The following is a 20,276-nucleotide window of genomic DNA, read 5'->3' as shown; positions in this document are numbered from 1 at the left end:
GGACTGACATGGAAAGAATGGCCACTCTAATGCCCTCTGTAGGGGAGGACACCCTTAGCTGCATCCTAAGTTGAGCTATAGTCTCAGCGCATGTTATGACTGGGGCTCAGGAAATTAGGGCCTCCAATTTACAGCAGTCTCTGCATTCACCCTGCTGGAGTTGACATAGATGAAGCTGCTGTCTCCAAAGCCACACTTGTATCACCCAGCTTCCCAGTGCAAATGACCACAGATGTATTACATTGCATACACGCTCATGCAGTCATCACATCAACATCTGTGGTGTCTGTAGTTGTAGAGCCATCTACTGATCCAGCACAAGTAGATAATAGACCGCCTCCATCCCTAGAGGCAAGCATCCATCCAACCTCACTTCCTCCTCCCACTGGAGAAAACACTTAGAAAGAGCACACAGGATGCTGAGGACACACACCATATACTTTTACTGAGGGTAAACACTGAATACCCTGCATCACATACTGTAATGCTTAATAATAGTTACGTTTTGATAGTTATTTTAGAATGAGGAACATTAAGGTAGCTGGGGCGAATAGCTGTTGTATCTATGGGTTTTGATGCGTGTCTGGGGCCAAGGAGAGTGATGCCAGGCAAGGTTATTGGGCAAATGCAGAGATAACTGTTATGGGCACTGAATCATGTCTGACATCTATTACAGCTTTCCTTATAACTTTTGCTGTGTGGCCAGTTCCTTGTGTATAAAATTGCATATCTCATGGTTGTCCTGTGACACTGGCTGCTGCTGCCCATCTTCTCCTGTGTGTTACATAGCGAGGTCCCTTTGCAGGGCAAAATTCTGTAGCACAACAATAATTTTGAAAAATCATGGCTGTGTATGCAACTTCTGATCCTGCCCTTCCTCCTCTAGAAAAAGAAGAGAACACAGATCCTATTTAGGCAAAGCTCAATAACCATTCCCTCAGCTAACAGATGGCTGATGAGATGCAGCATTGAGACGGTTTGAATAGCTGCAGTTGGGTATCTCAAGGACACCATGAAATAAACAATGAAGTCTCTGGGTCAACATGCAGCTGATTGATATAACTACCAAGCAGACTCCCCTTCAAGAAGAAACAAACATGATTGAATGGACCAACCATCCTGTTTTATTAAGAACACGTTATGGACAAAGACGTCTAATGTTTGTTCTGAGGCCTCAGTAAACCTAGTGCAGACCCTCAGTGTAACAGAAATGTCCCCACCACATTATACTGTTCATGATGGGTACACATCATGCAGACAGAGGTAGGCCAGGTGGAGAAGACTATGATTCTATTAGGGAAAGAGCAGGGGAGTGAGACGAATTGGATAGCTCTTTCAAAGAGCCGTCACGGGCACGATGGGCTGAATAGCCTCGTTTTGTGCTGTATCATTCTATGATTCTAAGACCCTAATCATTCTAATAATTTAATTAAACATTTCTCAATATTAAAGACACCTACACATATTAAAACTGAGAATCTGCAATATAAGCAAATTCCGAGAAGTCACATTCAGGACAAAATTAGAACATAGATGAACAAATATTAACAAATTAATAATCTGCAAGGACAAAAATGGTACGTTCTCGGCACCAAGCCAGACGGTCAGGAGATGAACTGAATACAAAGGCTAATAGAAAGCACATCAGAAAAAGCTAAGATAGTGAGGTACAAACTGTGAAAAGAACAATGGACAAAGGATAGATAACCTCACGCAGACTCACGAAAGAAAATTACATTATTTACAAGATGACTTAATGGGCTAACGTTGTATTAATTAAAAATAACCAGAACGGGTTATCATAATGTTAGCAAGGCCTTATTAAGACTATAGAAGGTACAACACACCAAAGTTCAATAGGACCTGGCATAGTCCTAGCTTCAACCAGCGAAAGCAGATCAGAACTACACGTTTACGACTCAACCCGAATAAGTCCTCAGGTAATTGTCAGTACCAGTAATCTCATTGTCACTGTATATAGTGGGTAATATAAATAAAAAACATTTGGTCAAACATTTCAGTGTTTCCTAGTTCTCCAGCTTGTTTAAAGGGGTCTGGATACAGATTATCATGTAAAATCTCAATGTATATTTAGCCTATTAGGGAGTAAAAACCTAACACATTAGACTTCAGCTTTCTGATACGATGTTGCTTGCACCAGATGCGCATCAGCATTGATCAGCATCCCCATAATTCCAAAACTTATAACAAAGTAAAGATCATCAGAAAACTGCAGCATTCACTATCTGAATAATAAGCGTTTATCACCCTGAATTTCCTTTTTTTCCCCCCCAATTTGTTTATGGGATGTGGGCATCGCTGGCAAGGCCAGCATTTATTGCCCATCCCCAAATGCTCTCGAGAAGGTGGTGGTGAGCCGCCTTCTTGAACTGCTGCAGTCCCTGTGGTGAAGGTACTCCCACAGTGCTGTTAGGGAGGGAATTCCAGGATTTTGGCCCAGCACCGATGAAGGATCGGCGATATACTTCCAAGTCAGGATGGTGTGTGACTTGGAGGGTAACTTGGAGGTGGTGGTGTTCCCATGCGTCTGCTACCCTTGTCCTTCGAGGTGGAAGAGGTTGCGGGTTTGGGAGGTGCTGCCGAAGAAGCCTTGGTAAGTTGCTGCAGTGCATCTTGCAGATGGTACACACTGCAGCCACAGTACGTCGGTGGTGGAGGGAGTGAATGTTTAAGGTGGTGGATGGGGTGCCAATCACATGGGCTGCTTTGTCCTGGATGGTGTCGAGCTTCTCGAGTGTTGTTGGAGCTGCACTCATCCAGGCAAGTGGACAGGGCTCCTTGATGCCACACTCGGTCAAATGCTGCCTTGATGTCAAGGGCAGTCACTCTCACCTCACCTCTGCAATTCAGCTCCTTTGTCCATGTTTGGACCAAGGCTGTAATGAGGTCGGGCATCAGTGAGCAGGTTATTGCTGAGTAAGTGCCGCTTGATAGTGCTATCAATGACACCTTCCGTCACTTTGCTGATGATTGAGAGCAGACCGTAATTGGCCGGATTGGATTTGTCCTGCTTTTTGTGGACAGAACATACCTGGGCAGTTTTCCACATTGTCGGATAGATGCCAGTGTTGTAGCTGTACTGGAACAGCTTGGCTAGAGGCGCAGCTAGTTCTGGAGCACGTCCTCAGCACGACAGCCGGGATGTTGTCGGGGCCCAAAGCATTCGCTGTATCCAGTGCGCTCAGCCGTTTCTTGATATCACGTGGAGTGAATCGAATTGGCTGAAGACTGGCTTCTGTGATGGTGGGGACCTCAGGAGGAGGTCGATATGGATCATCCACTCGGCACTTCTGGCTGAAGGTGGTTGCAAATGCTTCAGCCTTGTCTTTTGCACTCAAGTGCTGGGCTCCACCATCATTGAGGATGGGGATATTCATGGAGCCTCCTCCTCCAGTTAGTTGTTTAATAGTCCACTACTATTCATGACTGGATGTGACAGGACTGCAGAGCTTTGATCTGATCCATTGATTATGGGATCACTTAGTCCTGTCTATAGTGTGCTGCTTCCGCTTTTTAGCATGCATGTAGTCCTGTGTTGCAGCTTCCCCAAGTTGGCACCACATTTTTAGGTACGCCTGGTGCTGCTCCTGGCATGCTCTTCTACACTCCTTATAGAACCAGGGTTGGTCCCCTGGCTTGATGGTAATGGTAGAGTGAAAGATAGGCCGGGCCATGAGGTTACAGATTGTGGCGGAATACAATTCTGCTGCTGCTGATGACCCACATCGCCTCATGGACATCCAGTTTTGAGCTGCTAGATTTGTTCCGAATCTATCCCATTTAGCATGGTGGTAGTGCCACACAACACGATGGAGGGTGTCCTCAGTGTGAAGACGGGACTTCGTCTCCACAATGACTGTGCAGTGGTCACTGCTACCAATACGGTCATGGACAGCTGTATCTGTGACCGGCAGATTGGTGAGGACAAGGTCAAGTGTTGGTTCTCTCACCACCTGTCACAGGCCCAGTCTGGCAGCTTTGTCCTTCAGGACTCGGCCAGCTCGGTCAGTAGTGGTGCTACCGAGCCACTCCTGGTGGCGGACATTGAAGTCCCACACCCAGAGTACATTCTGTGCCCTTGCTACTCTCAGTGCTTCTTCCAAGTTGTGTTCAACATGGAGGAGTACTGCTTCATCAGCTGAGGGAGGGCAGTAGGTGGTAATCAGCAGGAGGTTTCCTTGCCCATGCTTGACTTGAAGCCATGAGACTTTAAGGGGTCCGTAGGCAATGTTGAGGACTTCCAGGGCCACTCCTTCCCGACTGTATACCACAGTGCCGCCACCCATGGTGGGTCTGCCCTGCCGGTGGGACAGGACATACCCAGGGATGGTGATGGGACATTGACTGAAAGGTATGATTCTGTGAGTATGACTATGTCTATGTCGGGCTGTTGCTTGACTAGTCTGTGGGACAGCTCTCCCAATTTTGGCACAAGTCCCCAGATGTTGGCGAGGACGACTTTGCAGGGTTGACTGGGCTGGGCTGGGCGTGCCGTTGCCGTGTCCGTAGCCGGTGCCAAGGTCGATGCTGGGTGGTCCATCCAGTTTTACCCTTGTAATCCACATGCAGATTAACTTAATTTGCATCTTGTCCTGTTTGTTGGAATATGGTCTCTCTGACATTATTCACTCATTATTAGCCATGCCCAATTGCTTTCACATCTCTATCATCAATTCACCAAGACACAGAAGAACAGCCATTGCTTTTACAAAGAGAAGTCAAGGGAGAAAGCAAACCTCATGTATATCAGAGAAAAATAATGCTTCAACAGCATGACTTAATGAGTGTAGTGGGCTCCTTGGTATAGGGTTTTTAAATGCACAAGTGATATTCAATCTGAATCCAAACCAATTTAAGATTGCAGACACATCTCTAATTTACTTCTGTTCAGTTCTTATTAAAAACCTTCAATGCACCAGTGAAGTGAAACAACAACTTGTATTGATATAGCGCCTTTAATATAGTAAAACATCCCAAGGTGCTTCATGGGAGCGTTATCAAACACCGAGCCACATCAAGAGATATTAGGACAGGTGACCAAAAGCTTGGTCAAAGAGGTAGGTTTTAAGGAGCAACTTAAAAGGAGAAGAGAGAGGTAGAGAGGCAAGTTTAAGGAGGGAATTCCAGAGCTTAGGGCCTAAGCAGCTGAAGGCACGGCCGCAAATAGTGGAGTGAAGGAAATCGGGGGTGCATAGAGGTCAGAACTGGAGGAGCAGAGATCTTGGAGGATTGTAGGGCTGGAGGAGGTTAGAGAGATAGGGAGTGGCGAGGCCATGGAGTGATTTGAACACAAGGATAAGAATTTTAAAATCGAGGCGTTGCTGGCCTGGGATGCAATGTAGATCAGCAAGCGCAGGGGCGATGGGTGAGCAGGGCTTGCTGCAAGTTAGGATACGGGCAGTAGTGTTTTATCCTAAAACAGCGCTACTATCCTGCCATACTAGAACATTTAGCAATTACTATTATACATTAGTTTGAAAAAAGCTAATGCACTTCAGAATACACAACCACACATTTTATCAAATGAACTGTTCTTTAACAGAGATTTTAATTCCCACAATACATTTCTACCAAATTTATCGCCATATTCCATCTTGTATTTTCTCTAGTATAGTATAGTAAACCAAACTGTGTACAATTCTGACAGAATACTGTAGCTCTTACCAAAGAATCTGAAGTGACCAAACAGCTACTTAAATTCTGGTCTATTTTGCAGAAACAAAGGACTACAGTACCAGTGTTAAATTTATCATTTATCTATCCAAGGTTACCCTTAATTTGTTTCACAATCTGGGATCGCTCTGATTCTAAAACTAATTTAAGATATACTGTACAAAGCAAACTGACTTAACGGATGGTATGCTTTGTTGTATCCTAGATATAGTGGTATTCATGCAGAGTAACGTCACCACAAACACTGCATTAAATGTGCTTCACTTCCCAAACCATTATGGAGCCTTTTCTGTTTCTCAACGACATTGTCATTTTACCATGAAAATGTAAAATAGATGTTTCACAGTATCACAATTATCAGAACTATAGGATACCTTTAACCTTTACTGCCTTCACTCTTGCTGTGCTAACTGAATGGAATTGGTGCATTTGTATAGCACTATACAAAATCCTGTTTTTATTCATTTTTAGGCTTTCTGACAATTACAAAGCTGCAGTCAAACATGATGGCTGAGATTTTCAGTATTTATTCATTGCTAGTGCTAGTACCTTATTAAGTCAACAATGGCATTTTTTGTAGAGGCTAGAAGTTTAACAGGTTATAACAGTAACACAGTAACAATCATAATTTATTAGCTTGGGTAATAAATTGGCATAAATTTCAAAAATGATGCCATCTCTTCATAATATATCATTTATTTACATAGATGTGCAAAAGTTAATTATTTGCTTTAATGCAACGGAAGCAAAACTAATGGAAACATGGAAAGCAGCAAGCTGGCAAGTCAGCAGGCATCTATCCACATTGCCCAATATGATGCCACAATAGTTCTGCTGTGCTTAGGTTTCGTGCTTTTCTTTATACTTGTCAGCACAAGCAAGCCCAGTGAGGCTTCACAGCAATCCCACAAAATCCTACAGAAGTGTGGCTGTTGATGTGCGGCTCCATGCTTCTGATCTCAACTCAGGCATCAAACAAGTGACAGACGTTTTCCCACAGGGAGAAATTATTTTACTTATTTTGAAAATAGAACAAAAATCAAGAGATTGTGTCAACTGAGACTACTCTCACTTGCCCCAGGCCTGTAGCAATGCTGCTGTATAACAACCAGTTACATAGCAGCAATGCTACAGACCTGGAGAAAGTGGCCTGCCTGCCTGCCCAGCAATATAAACAATGGACAGAATTTTATTTTTAAGAAGTGGGAATGAATAGGGCTTTGGTGAGACCACACCTGGAGTACTGTGTACAGTTTTGGTGAAAAAAAGGAAACAACGACATGACGAAATTACTACTTTTGTAGTTTAGCATGGCAGTTGCAAGCTATTTATTACTTTTTAGAAGAATGAGAGGGGATCTCATTGAAAGTTATAAAATTCTTAGCGCACTTGACAGGGTAGATGCGGAGAGGCTGTTTCCCCTGGCTGGAGTGTCTAGAACTAGGGGTCATAGACTCAGGATAAGGGGTCAGCCATTTAGGACTGAGATGAGGAGACATTTCTTCACTCAGAGGCTAGTGAATTTGTGGAATTCTCTACCCCAGAGGGCTGTGGATACTCAGTTGTTGAGTATATTCAAGACTGAGATCAATAGATTTTTGAGCACTAAGAGAATCAAGGGATATGGGGATAGGGCGGGAAAGTGGAGTTGGTGTAGAAGTTCAGCCATGATCTGACTGAATGGCGGAGTAGCCGAATGGCGTACTCCTGTGCTCCTATTTCTTATGTTTTTAACGGAAGGAGTTATGTCTCAAAAATATATATGTATTTTTTTATAAATTGAGCTACTTTTTCCCCTGTTGAAGTATGAAGTTATCTGTGGCACAGTGGATCAAGACAAACATAAAAACCATGGTTAAGAAACTTGTCAGGAAATATAAAATATAAAATGAGGTTAGGATAGCAGAGAACATGAGAAATTTCAAGCACTTCTTTAATTATATCTGAAGTAAGCAGGCACCTTGAATTAGACTGCAATTGCCAAACAAATGTATTAAACAGTAAAAGAACAAGTAAATAATAGCAATAACACTATATATATAATCTTACATTAGTAGTTAAACATAGCTGGCTTCTGATATTGTAAAAAGTAATAAAGAGCTTGGAACTGCCGTGCTAAACTACACAAGTAGTCATTTCCTCCTGTCGTTGTTGCCTTTCTTTTTTCACCGCCGACGAAAGCTCTCTGGCTTGACCCAGCTCTCTCTGAAAGTGCCAGACTCTCTGATTTGGAAAAGGCAAACTGATGAATACCTTCAAAACAGTAACCGGCTCCCAGTATTTAAATAACTTGTGCAGTAAACGCAAAAGGAGCTACCAATAAAAAATATTTTTGAACAAATCACCTAAGTTATCTGCACTATAACGGAATGATTTGACTCCTCCCTCAGGCAACTGTCTGACAATTGCTGATCCTGCAACAAATACAGAAGAACTTCCCAGCTCATATTTGATGTAAGTGAAGAGCCTTTTCTGGACCAGTACTTTTCTACATTATTTTCCTTCTTTCCATTTCTATGTATTATTTACCTCCCCCAACCAAGGCAATGAATTGCAGCTCTGCTTCGCTGCGTCTGGCAATATTGTTTTACGACTGGCTACTACAAAGTGCATAAGAACAGCCCAAGGTGATGTCTCTCATCTGCTCCCCTTACTTATCCTTCTCCAAGGAGAAAGTGACTGACCTCCACTCAGACCCTTCCAAGCTACACAGGACGGTAGGAACGGGCCAAACACCAAGATGTCATGTTTTAGCTTCCTAATCAATGAAGCAGAGGAAAGATGTCAGCAACAATCAGGAAGAAAGCCTCTACATGAGTAAATTTACAAAAAACTTAAATAGCTTTAATATTCTAAAGCTTTTTCTACAAAAACCCAAATGATGAAATCTTAAACCTTACTGTTAAACGTATTATTTTATTAAATAATGCAGTGCTATAGCTTTTGACATTTTAAAATCAAAGAACTAACAAACTAGTTACACAGACACACTACGTAATCTTACCGCCAGATAAGTGATAATATTACAAAACTTGGTGGGTGGCAGAGAGGTTCCATACGGTGGAAATTTCAAATAGTACGTTCAACCCTTAGGTTTAAAATAAAGTAAACTGCCAGAATTTGGAGATCTAATGGAGGATGAAGGAATGGTGGAGATATTAAATACTTTGCCCTGGTTTGCACAGAAGATTATGGTAGTGGGAATGAAAGGATACAAGAGGAGAATATAGAGCATTAGATAACTATAGATAAGGAAGTGGTAGTGAAAAACTGGTGGAACTCAAAGTGCTAGGATGCTGAAGGAAAGCAGAGAGTAAATAGCAGAGGTTCTAACCATGACCTTTTAAACATCCTTAGATATAGAAGTACTGGTAGAGTACGGAGGTTACCAATTTAACACTTTCACAAAAGGAGAAAGGGATAAACCAGGTTACTGCCCAACATTGGTGGTGGGCAAGCTTCCAGACATTATAATATAGGATAAAATTAATACTCATCTAAACAGACATTCATTAATTATTTGTAAAAGGCAAGCTATGTCTGACAAATTTAAAGCAGCTATTTGAGGAGATAATGAGAGTGTAATGATAAAGGAAATGTAGTGAATGTTCTGTACATCAATTTTCAAAAGGAGTTTGATAAGATGCCACATAGAAGGTTCATTGATAAAATTAAGATTAGTGGTACTAAAGGGAGTGTTGCAGCATTAATAGGAAACTGGTAAAGAGAGAGGAGTGGTTAAGGAATGTTTTTCGGACTGGAGGGTTGTAAACATGATATTTGGAGCACAACATAAAAATTTGCAGATGTCACAAAACTAAAGAGCATAATTGACTTCAAAACGACTAAGCAATTTTAGGATGACAGACAGTTGCGAGATTAAAATGAATGTAGAGAAATGTGAGGTTTTACATTTTGGAAGGAATAATTCGATGACATAGAATTAAAGCACAGAAAGAGACAGGACATACACACTAAATGGTAACATTTTAAGAGGAGAAGTGGAGCAGAGACATACACATCACTGGTTAGGTTAAAGCTAGAACATTGTGCACAGTTTTGAGCTTACTTTAGGAATTATGTCAAATCCATGGCGAGGGTGCGGAAGATATTCACTAAGTGGATTCCAGAAATTAGAGACTTTAATGAGGAGAATGGAGAAACTGGAGTTCTTTTCACGAGAACAAAGATGATTAAGAGGTGTTCAAAATTATGAAGGGTTTTAATAAGGTAATTCAGGCAAAACAATTTCAACTGGTCCGTGAGTCAGTAACTGGAGTACATAAATTTAAAATCATCAGCAGAAGAGGGGTTAGGAGAACTTTTTTTTAAAACAGAGGGTTGATTGAATATAGAATGCCCCCATCTGAAACAGTGGTGGAAGCTAAATCCATAATAGCTTTTAAAAGTGAAGTGAATAAATATTTAAAAATTAAAAAAAACATTTGATAAAGTATTTGAGGCATTAAACAAAATGAACAGTATGTATAGCAAGACGGAAAGGTAGACATCAAAGAGTTGTTGTAAATGGATGTTTCGCAGTCTGGCAGGCAGCGGCTAATGGGGTGTCCCAGGGATTGGTGTTGGGATCACGTTTGATGTATATGCACTCGACATAAAAGTGTGGCTATCAGAGTTTGCTGATGATACTATGTTTGAGAGGAACAGCAAACTGCTAGGAAGAATGCAGAAGACTAGAAGAATAGATTAGTAAGCGGTAGGTGCAGCTACAGATATACAAATGGACATAAGCAAATGGCAGCTGGGAAAAATAGTGACGGTAGAGAGAAACAAAACAGCATGAACCAAGATAGATATGCGTGCACGTGTGTATAATATACATCACATACATATATACATACGCACACATGCAAACAGATCTCCTGTGGTGTAGCTTATGGTTAGTTAAAGGATACTAAAATATTACATCTTAAATGTGACGCATGAGGTGTGACAAAGAGCAAGATGTACGTATACGGGAAGTACGTGCTATACACAAGACTTTAACGTATTAAGAGTGGACCTTCAGTGATGTTGCTAATGGTCTAAGTAAGCACATAATATCTGTTTAACAATTGTAAAGGTAGTATACCTGAAGGTGACGCTGCAAGCATAACATCACGTGCCCAACTGAGTACAATGGAGTTGGACCTAGCCATACAGAACAAGCATAAAGGAGCAACAGTCGCCCCTCCGAGCAACAGTCTCCTTTCCTCCCCACCCGCTCACCCACTCCCCCTCACACCCCCCCCCGCAACAAGATTTCGGCCATTATTCCGCACTCCATAATGAGCCAAATTTCACCATATACCCCTCTACTGAGTAATTGTTCAACTCTGAACCCTGCACACCCCACAGAGCAAAATCCACCTACTGACTGCCACCCCACAATCTGCTAATGGCTGTAGTTGTCCCTCACAGACTACCCTTATCCTGCTTCATGTCCCCTTTTACAGTAAGCTCCTCGCTAACTTAATTTGCTATCCAGAATACCTACTGGCTGTATTTCTTCTCCACCAATAGCTGGCTGCTCCATGCCTAAATCCCCCTATCCCCACTGATCTGAACATTGAAGCCAGATGCATGTATAAACCACACATAAATACACACACACACATTAAAGAAAACTCACATTACTGAGTGGCGTGTAAGCATTTTCAGCAAATTCCATAGTCTCACTGGTAGGGATGCCCATGTTTGCATGTCGTTCCTCCAGCTTCAGAGCTTCAATTTCAGTTTTTAGCTCCTTCAGCTGTTCTTGCAGGTGTTTGCTTTTCTCCATGTACTCCACACTAAGGAATCCAGGAACAATGGAAGCGAAGAACATTGTGTAAATGTCACTTGTCTCTACAAGACTGCCTGGTATGATTACAGAAAATAGCTGATATCTTGTACTGATTTGCAATTAGTCGCCCCAATGACCATAGATAACATTATAATAAATACTAAAAGCAAAGCTAAATATAGTTTATAGCTAAACTCTGAAATTACAGGCTTGAAATCACTTCAATAAATCAATCATTTTTAAATACATTGCAAAATCTCAGCATCCCTACCACAATGCTGCCAGGTTGCAGTACCTTCACTCCTGTTCCACCAAACCCAAGATCATTCCCCGCACTTCCCAATGCTACTATATGCCTAGTACCTACCTGAAACCTAGTACTTTCCCCAAAACAGGAAGAAGTTTGCGAGGTGGAATAAATCTGTTAATTAAACAGGGTCTGGGAACATTTAAGGGGGAGTATGGCCCAGCTGAATGTAGCCCATCATGTCACCCTTTCCCTCAAACTCTCTCACTGGCCACCACCCAAGAACTGGCCTTCAGCCACTCAAAGTGCTTACTACATTTTACTCTGTTTGACAACTGTACAGTCAATAAACAGAATAAAAGCACAGCAAGTGCTTGAAGCAACTTAAAGCTGGCTCCTGGCTGGGAACTCACCAGGAGGACCACATTCTGATTAGGAAGTGGAGAAAGCAACTCAGGGATGGCGCTAGAGCCTGTGTGAAAGAGAAGTTTGTCAGGCCGTGGGTGGGCTGGGCCATCAGTTCAGCAGGGTAGTATCTTGGCAGGCAGGACAAATCAGTAGCAGAAGTCATGGGGGGATGGAGAAGAGAGAAGCACACATGGAACAAACAGCTTTTGCATGCACACTGAACTAATCGGGAGGGGGAAAAAAGCTAATTGGGAGGGGGAAAAGTCAGGGTTACAAGCCCAGGAATTAATCGGAGAGCCCATTCATAAGAAAACTACAGCTTTGAAAAAAAAAAAAAAAAAAAAATTTATTAGTGCACTCCAGGACATAAAGAAAAAGACAAGTTTAATTTTTCTGAGCGAATTCATTGGTTTCCTTCATTTTTTTCAGCAATCCTTTCTAGCAAATTAAATGAATCCAAATTAATAAATTTGTGTATCAGCAATCAACAGAAAGAAATATGCCTAAGGTGGTGGGAAACAACCAACCAATTAGCTGCAAAAAGCTTATATAAATCTGACTGTGATTAAGCAGTATACATGAAGCTGACTAGTGTGGTATGGAAGTGTTACAGGAATTGTGAGACAAAATAGCTTGCTAGATGCAGTTTTAAAAATATTATTTGTGGATCTCCTATGGCATTCCTCACAGTAAATCGGATATACTGGTGATGGGGGCTGACATCCAGAAGCAAGTCGTTGCACAGTATAATGTCCGTTTAAGTCACATTCACTTTTGCACACGCTCTCTCTCATGTCCTCTCTCTTTCCCTCTGTCATGTTGTTTTATAACAATAGTGGTGTTATGCCTGGTAATGCGTGATGCATTTTCAGGGGTATTGATTTACAGTGACTGAATACCTTTAATTCAATTTTTATTATATGGTAGCATGATATTTAAACAATGTTTTGGGCAATAAATTTCACAACTTTGCCTTTTTCATAATAACCATAAATTACATAGAATTACATACAAGTTACAGCACAGAAACTGGCCATTCGGCCCAAATAATCAATGCCGGTGTTTATATCTATGCAGGTCCACACGAACCTTCTCCGACCCTACTTCATCTAACCCTATAAACCTATCCTTCGATTCCATTCTCCCTTGTGTACTTATCTAGCTTCCCCTTAAATGCATCTATGATATTTGCCTCAACTACTCCATGTGGTAGCAAGTTCCATATTTCAAACCACTCTCTGGGTAAAGAAGTTACTCCTGAATTCCTTATTGGATTTATTAGTGACTATGTTATATTTATGACCCCTAGTTCTGGATTCCTCCACGAGTGGAAACACATTCCCCACGTCTAAAGACTAAATAATAAATAAATACATTTTAAATAATAAACGAGTTGCCTTGACTATTATTATACGAATGTAAGAAGTCACACAACACCAGGTTATTAAATGTGACTTCTTACATTTGTCCACCCCAGTCCAACACCGGCATCTCCACACCATGGCTATTATTATACGATGAGTGTGTGCGCTGGAGGTCAAGCTGCATTGGCGCGACATCGCAGGTCAAGCAGCCCTGAGCGGTTTGGTTGCATGGTGGAAGGTATCAGGGTTTGGCAACACTGGAGTGTGTTGCCATGGTAATGGGAACACTTGAGGGGTGGGGTGGGGAAGGAGATGGTATCAGTGTCCGGAAGCAGTGGGAGAAGGTTGTGGCATCTGTCAGTACTCGGGGTAGAAGATCCTGGGGGTGGCTGCACTGGGGAGTTGGGTGGCGAAAATGGAAATATGAAGCATGTAAAACCAAAAAGCTCTCACCACATATCTACATTCCACATGGACAGATCACATGAGCATCAGATACCATTAACTTGGTTGTATAACCATGTTATAACTGAGATGCAGTGTACCTCCACTGTGTCTGGTAACTATGCTATTCATGAATGAGAAGCATGGGAGGAGGAAGTACACTAACGTACCGTTCTCGTTCTATCTCCATGGAGAGTCGCTTCATATCTGTGTCCTTGAAGTCAAATTTAAAAGATCCAGATTCTAGGTTCAGATCTCCAACATCAGCAGGGGGATGAGCAGAATATGAAGCGATAAGCTAAGTAAAGCAGATTGAAATATCAAGATATCAGAAAGAGTTTTACACATTTACTGACCTTGAACTTGCATCTATATCACACCTATCATAAGCTCAGGATATCCCAGAGCACTGTGCAGCCAATTAATTACTTCTGAAGTGTAGTCACCATTTTAGCTTCATAGATAAACTATGTCATAATAGTTAGTGTGAATATATTGGTTTAGAACTGCTAATGTAGGGTTTCAATAAAAATCATAATATTTAGGTAAAGCATTAAAATACCAAAGTATTGTTTTTCTAAAAGGAGTTTGCTCGCACCTGTATAGAACACTAGGAACCACGCACACAAATGTAAATATTGTCGTGTCACAGGACCGTGCTCCAAAAATCTACTGAAGGAAAATTAGCTAAAAATGTATTTTTTTTTTGTTCCCGAACAATTTTCTTCTCCATGGGAAATCACATAAGACTGAAAGTGAGAGAGATCATCTGGACAACGGAATGGAAACTGAATACTAAAACCATGAGCACTGGGTATACAAAATGTTACCAATTACAATGGGTGGGGGGGGGGGGGGAAATGAGCCTCACTAATGCATTCAGGAAAAAAAGGAAATAAAACCAGTGTGTTAGTTTAACTAGTGTTCTCCCCAGAGAGTACATTTCAATTCTCTTGCATCTATAGTGCATCGAAGGATGATGAAAGGGTGTTTAACAGCACAACACTGAGTTTTTCAGTAAGTGACGAATAATTTCTGGACACTCAGAAGAAACAAGCTGCAGCTGGTCAATCTGATCAGAATTTTAAACAGTTTACATGAATGTTTTGACACATACTGGGTAACTGGGTTTTGTAATCTCCAACAGTCTGTGCTTGGCTCTTCTTTCTGCCTCTCTGGCCTCATTTAGATCCTGTTTTAGCTGTTCTGCTTCCTTGGACCTAAAATAAGAATATTTAAAATCAAAGAATGTGACAAACACATGATTTTTAAAAAAAACAGTAACTTAATTTGATGGGCAGTGCAGCAGAGCATCAATGTGCTGCTTGTGCCTTCTGAAACTGAGATTGATAGGCAAGGGTATTCAGGGATATGGAACCAAGGCGGGTAAATGAGATACGATACAAATCAGCCATGATCTAACTGAATAGCAGAATGTGGGCTCAGCACTTAAATTCCCCACACAGCAAACTTCTGATCTCAGCAGGCCCATAGAATTATAAAAGTTCACAGCGCAGGAGGAGGCCATTCAGCTCCAGTGGAGATAGTTCCAGTATCTTAATTCTCTCCTCATAACCTTGTTTTTCAAATAGGTGAATCCACGTTACATGCTGTTTATGGCTTTAACTCACCGATATTCCCTCCCTCCCACCCCCAAGGTTTGTCTGGGCATTTGAAAGGTGCAGTGCACCCAAAGTGTGCTCCGCCTCTCTCGGCCTCGGAGCACCCAAAGTTGATGGACCAGATCATCAATATGGTTTGGTTACATTCTCAGAGCAGGCCCGCTATCTTCTAGGGTCTTGTGCCAGGAAACGGATGTCGAAACAGAATAGTTGAAGCTGCAGAACTGGCCACCAACCTCAGGGACTTCTGGTTGCTGCTCTCCCAACACATGGCCAATTACAACAGTTTTGCGCTGCTGAGTTGGGACTTGCACCTACTGATTCTCCGGACCGCTGGCAGAGGCAGCTCATCTGAATATCCACTGGCAGTTCAGTAGCAAAAATCCCATGTAAAATAAGAGTAATGCACTGGAGGGGCTTGGAAATGAGAGTTGAGCCTTTAAAAAGCCAAGACTGGTTAGAGACCTACGGCAGGTTGGGGAAGCAGGTAAATAGGAAAGTGTTTGGCTCAGTAAGATTGATTGTCAGGTAGCTAGACAGGATGGTTCATGTGTGATTTTATGCTACTTTCGCAACCTGAGAAGGGCACTGCAAGGAGGCAGAAAAGAGAGCACACAATTTTAATGAGACTGACCTACAAACCCTCCTGGATGAGATGCACCAAAGGAGAGAAAAGCTGCTGAATCTCCATAGAAGGAAGCCACAAAAAAGGTGTCTCACATGCCATGGGGAGGGAGGTGGCAGCGACACTATGTGCCACCTCACTCAGCCCCAGAACTACAGGCCAGTGCCAGAAAAAGTTTAATGACATGACGAAGGCTGGCAAGATAACAGGCGGGCTACTCTCCCTTTCCTTCCTCGGTCATCAACACATCTTCTAAAATTAACAGCTGCACAAGTAACTGCTCACACTGCACTGTAGCTTAAGGGTGAGTGAGGGGTGGGGATGTGGCACTAACTCAGGATCTCATAGTATGTGTCACCATCTCCCAGACAGCAATTAATTGCACACAAAATCTTAAAAACACTTTCTCCACATCACCAGGTTGATACCAGCAGATCATTTACATCGGCTGTCCGATGCTACCGGAGAAACATATCTCAATTACAGGAAACTTTCGATTAACCGGCCCCTAAATAACCGGAACGCTCTATCCACCGGCAAAATTCATGAGTCGGTTCAGATAACTTTTTTTACTTTTATTACTTTTTTTACTCCATTTGTTGCTGTGCAAGGGTGTAGCTGAAGCTGTTGCTAAGCTACAGAGACGCTTGCAACTTGTGCCAATTGTTTTGAAGCACAGGGTTTGTTGCTTTATACAGAGCTCTGAGCTCCGTATCTTTTACTATAGTATTCGGTTATCCGGAATTGTTGATGAACCGGCACCACGTCGTTCCCGTCCGTGCCGGATACCAGAAAGTTTCCTGTACCTAATTCCCTCAATCTTGTTTCAGGAGAAATTTGCATACAACGCCCATGAAAGCCATTCCCCACATCAGAAAGCTCACCTATGGAGGGGCAGATCATGGAGGCACTATTATCTACTCGTGAAAGAGGCCAAGATTAGTGGGACAGTGCAGACAGCAGTTCAGTGGCTTTGTTCTTAGTCATTACGGTTATCCTGATTGGCCATTCAGAGCTGATTGTTTTCAGAAGTTCTTTGTAGTTTTTCATTTTGTAGTTTTCTAGCCACTTTCTTCACATTTGATTCATACATTCCCTATTTCCGTAGTTCTGATTTGTCTTACATTGAGCTAATCAGCAAAGTGTGATAGTAAAAGTGTGAATAAAAGAAAGACTGACAGTTATAGCAAGTGTCACACAACTACCACATTTAATGCTAACTCGTTCAACTTTAGGTTTTGTATTCCCCATCTGATGACATTGGCTTTAATAAAAGCTAAATTGCTGTTTATCCTCTAGGCAAAATGAGTGACTTGCAAATGTAATTTAACCAACCTCCTCTCGGATTCCTCCACCAGCTTGACAGCTATCAGCTCAGCTTCTCGCATCTTCTGTTCCATTAAACGCTTCTCCTCTTTAGTCTTCAGCGCTGTGACCTCCAACCTTTGCCTCTCCTGCTCTGCCTCTGCAGCTTTCTGAGCAAGCAGCTTGGCCTCCTCCTCTGCAATCTGTGCCTTCTCAGCAAGTAAATCGGCTGTCTCCTCTGATCGGATCTAATAAAAAGCATTCATTTCCTGAGTGGGTATCAGTACTTGTGACAAAATTTAAGCCTTCTTGTCTACGGTCTATTACTTTCTTTTTTTTGGTCATGGTACATGCACAATTAAAACTGGATACTTCTAGTTGTAAGGCCTTGGTATGCATTAGTTCAATTCTGCCATTGTCTTTGGATGGGAAGCCATCTCATAGATAATTCAGTGTTTGGAACTGATCAATGGGTCTAGCCATTCCATTTAATTCATGTGGCTGACATTTTGGTAATTTTAATGTTTAATTTTAGGTTTTACTGAAAGCTGTATCTTGAGTCATGTTTCTAAGAGGGCCAGAGTCAATCTTAAGTTACGAGTTAGCACAGGAAATGCATTTTTATTTTGATTTAAGGAAATTAGTAAAAATCTGTAATTACTGTTTGCACAGTGCCTTTTTTAAACCCATTCCAAACTACTTTGAGAATATGTGCAAGGAAGAAAATGAAAAAAAAGAGGGACTGACAAGAAACAATTAGGAAAGTGCAGACTGGAAAAGACTCTGCAGTCCACCTGGCCAGTTCTAAGACCCAATACCTCGCAATTGCCCACTCCCTCGTATATCTATCCAATTCTCCCTTAAAATGTTTCACATTATCTGCCTGCATGTATTCCTTGGGCAGTTTGTTCTATATGTTCTCCAAACTCTGTATAAATTAAATCTAAACTGTCCATGCACTTCCCCTCTTCTAAGCTTGTGTCCATGTTCCTTGGTTCTAGAGTTTGCAGCAATCTTGGACGTATTACCAGAGCTCAATTTATCAACTGCCTTGAGAACGAAAACTTGTATAAATCTCCCCTTAACTTTCTCTTCTCCAGAGTAAACAATTCCAGGCTCTTCATTTCCTCCTGATAGCTCAGATCCCTTAAACTAGGTACAAGTTTAGTCACCCTTATACCTTGTTTTCTGCACTACCTTCAATGCCTGGATATCCTTGTTGTAGTATGGCAACCAGGGCTGCACACAGTATTTCACATGTTGCCATATTCTACACATTCCATCACCTCCTGGGATTTGTGCTCCATTCCTCTGGCTATGTACCTCAAGGTCTAGTTTGCTCCCCTGTTGCTGCTGCATACTGTAGTATTGGTTTCAGTGAGCTATCCACCAATAGCCCCAGGTCCCTTTCCTGTGTTGTGTCTGACAGCCTAGAGCCATTTAGTTTATAGTCCCAGGCCTAGAAATTCGGTTGAGGCGCCAAAGTGGCGCCAAGTTCGCCTGGGCGCTGATTTTTGCGCAGCGTTCGGAGTAATACCGATCGCCAGAAATTCAGTTTCAGCACCCCTAGAGGGAGACGGGGCGAGGCTCGAGGCGCTCCGCGTCCCTCTTAGGGCGTTGAAACTGAATATCGCAGCGCAACGTGCCGCAGCGGCGCGCTGCGATACTGCAGGCCTTCCTCCCATTGTTAAGGGGGAGGGGCCTGCAACAGCGTGATCCCCGATCGCGAGTACCGGCAAAAGAGCACAGCACCGAGGAGAAGTGCCGGGCTCTCGGGAAACAGCTGGAAATGCCGCGGTGGGGGGGGGGATCAGGAGGCCGGGGACAGAGGTGCTGGCAGGCGGCCGCCGAAAAAAGCGGCCGCCCCGCACCTCCACCTTAACTTGCACCACTGCCGGCACAGCAAGGCCCTGTGAACCAGGCGGGTAGCGAACGGCACTACAGCGGTGTTCGCTACCAAATATCGCGATCGGGGCGCTGCGCACACCGATGACGGCGCAGCGCAACAGGCTAACGCCACCATTAGCGCCCCCGCTGAATATCGCGGGAGGCACGGCCAGTGGCGCTACAGCCACTGACTGCCCTCTTTAGGCGCTAACAGGTGGCGCTACATACCCAATTTCTCCCCCTCCATTGTTTACTTCCCTTTATTAGTCTCATTAACTTGCATTTCTCCACGTTAAATGCTACTTGCCATTCTATCAGACTACTCCAACCTATCCAGATCCTTTAGTATTGGATTTGTCTCTTCCTTAACAGTTAACGCTCTCCCAATTTGTCATTTGCAAATTTAGGCTGTTTTGTTTCTGTTCCCATCTCCAAATGATTTACGTATAATGTAAATAGCAACAGCTCCGCACTGATCCCGGTGGCGTCCCTCTAGTGACTCCTTGTCATATCGATGCAGCTCTATTCACAGCCAGCCTTTGCTTTCTCTAGTTTAGCCAATTTCCAATCAACCTCAGAAACTTGCTAATTTCTTGCCATCCTACCCTGTGTGGCATGGTATTAAAAACTTTGAAGTCTAAATATATCACATCCACGGAATTTCCTTGGTCTAAAGGCCATTGTTTCCTCAAAGAACTCCTGAAAAATTAATTGCCAAGCTCCCTTTCCCTTTAAATTCCTGCTCTTAGAGATATTTATCCAGTCTCCTACAGTATACTGCATCAACAGATTTGATTAATGCAATTATGTTACATTAATTCCATTACGATTTTCCACATGGCTTGCTTAAGTTCATGCAGTACAGCTAATAGATTGAGAAATGACAACAATTGAT

The 20,276-nt window shown here is 42.5% G+C and overlaps 1 protein-coding gene across 3 annotated transcripts in view; it reads right to left on the bottom strand.

Annotated features, from left to right (window-relative positions):
• The window catches only part of LOC147102178 (merlin-like), a 60,307-nt gene that overhangs the window by 5,853 nt on the left and 34,178 nt on the right, over positions 1-20,276 (bottom strand). The window contains exons 13-17 of one of the 3 annotated variants that reach the window (XM_085964463.1): positions 17,525-17,742; positions 15,060-15,162; positions 14,113-14,240; positions 11,327-11,486; positions 6,206-7,917 (exon numbers count right to left, since the gene is read on the bottom strand). In XM_085964463.1, the coding sequence (XP_085820589.1) occupies positions 7,810-7,917; positions 11,327-11,486; positions 14,113-14,240; positions 15,060-15,162; positions 17,525-17,742 (717 nt within the window). In that variant the 3' untranslated portion in view covers positions 6,206-7,809. Of the gene's footprint in view, positions 1-6,205; positions 7,918-7,946; positions 8,453-11,326; positions 11,487-14,112; positions 14,241-15,059; positions 15,163-17,524; positions 17,743-20,276 lie in introns of those variants that run through there. The other 2 variants (XM_085964465.1, XM_085964464.1) reach the window with 2 other exon arrangements.

This window comes from Somniosus microcephalus, chromosome 22, assembly GCF_052327205.1.
Source record: "Somniosus microcephalus isolate GS21.2 chromosome 22, FLI_Smic_1.0, whole genome shotgun sequence".
In the NCBI taxonomy this organism is placed as follows: domain Eukaryota; kingdom Metazoa; phylum Chordata; class Chondrichthyes; order Squaliformes; family Somniosidae; genus Somniosus; species Somniosus microcephalus.
The sequence above is the reverse complement of the archived record's forward strand: the minus strand, read 5'-3'. Positions and strand labels throughout refer to the sequence as shown.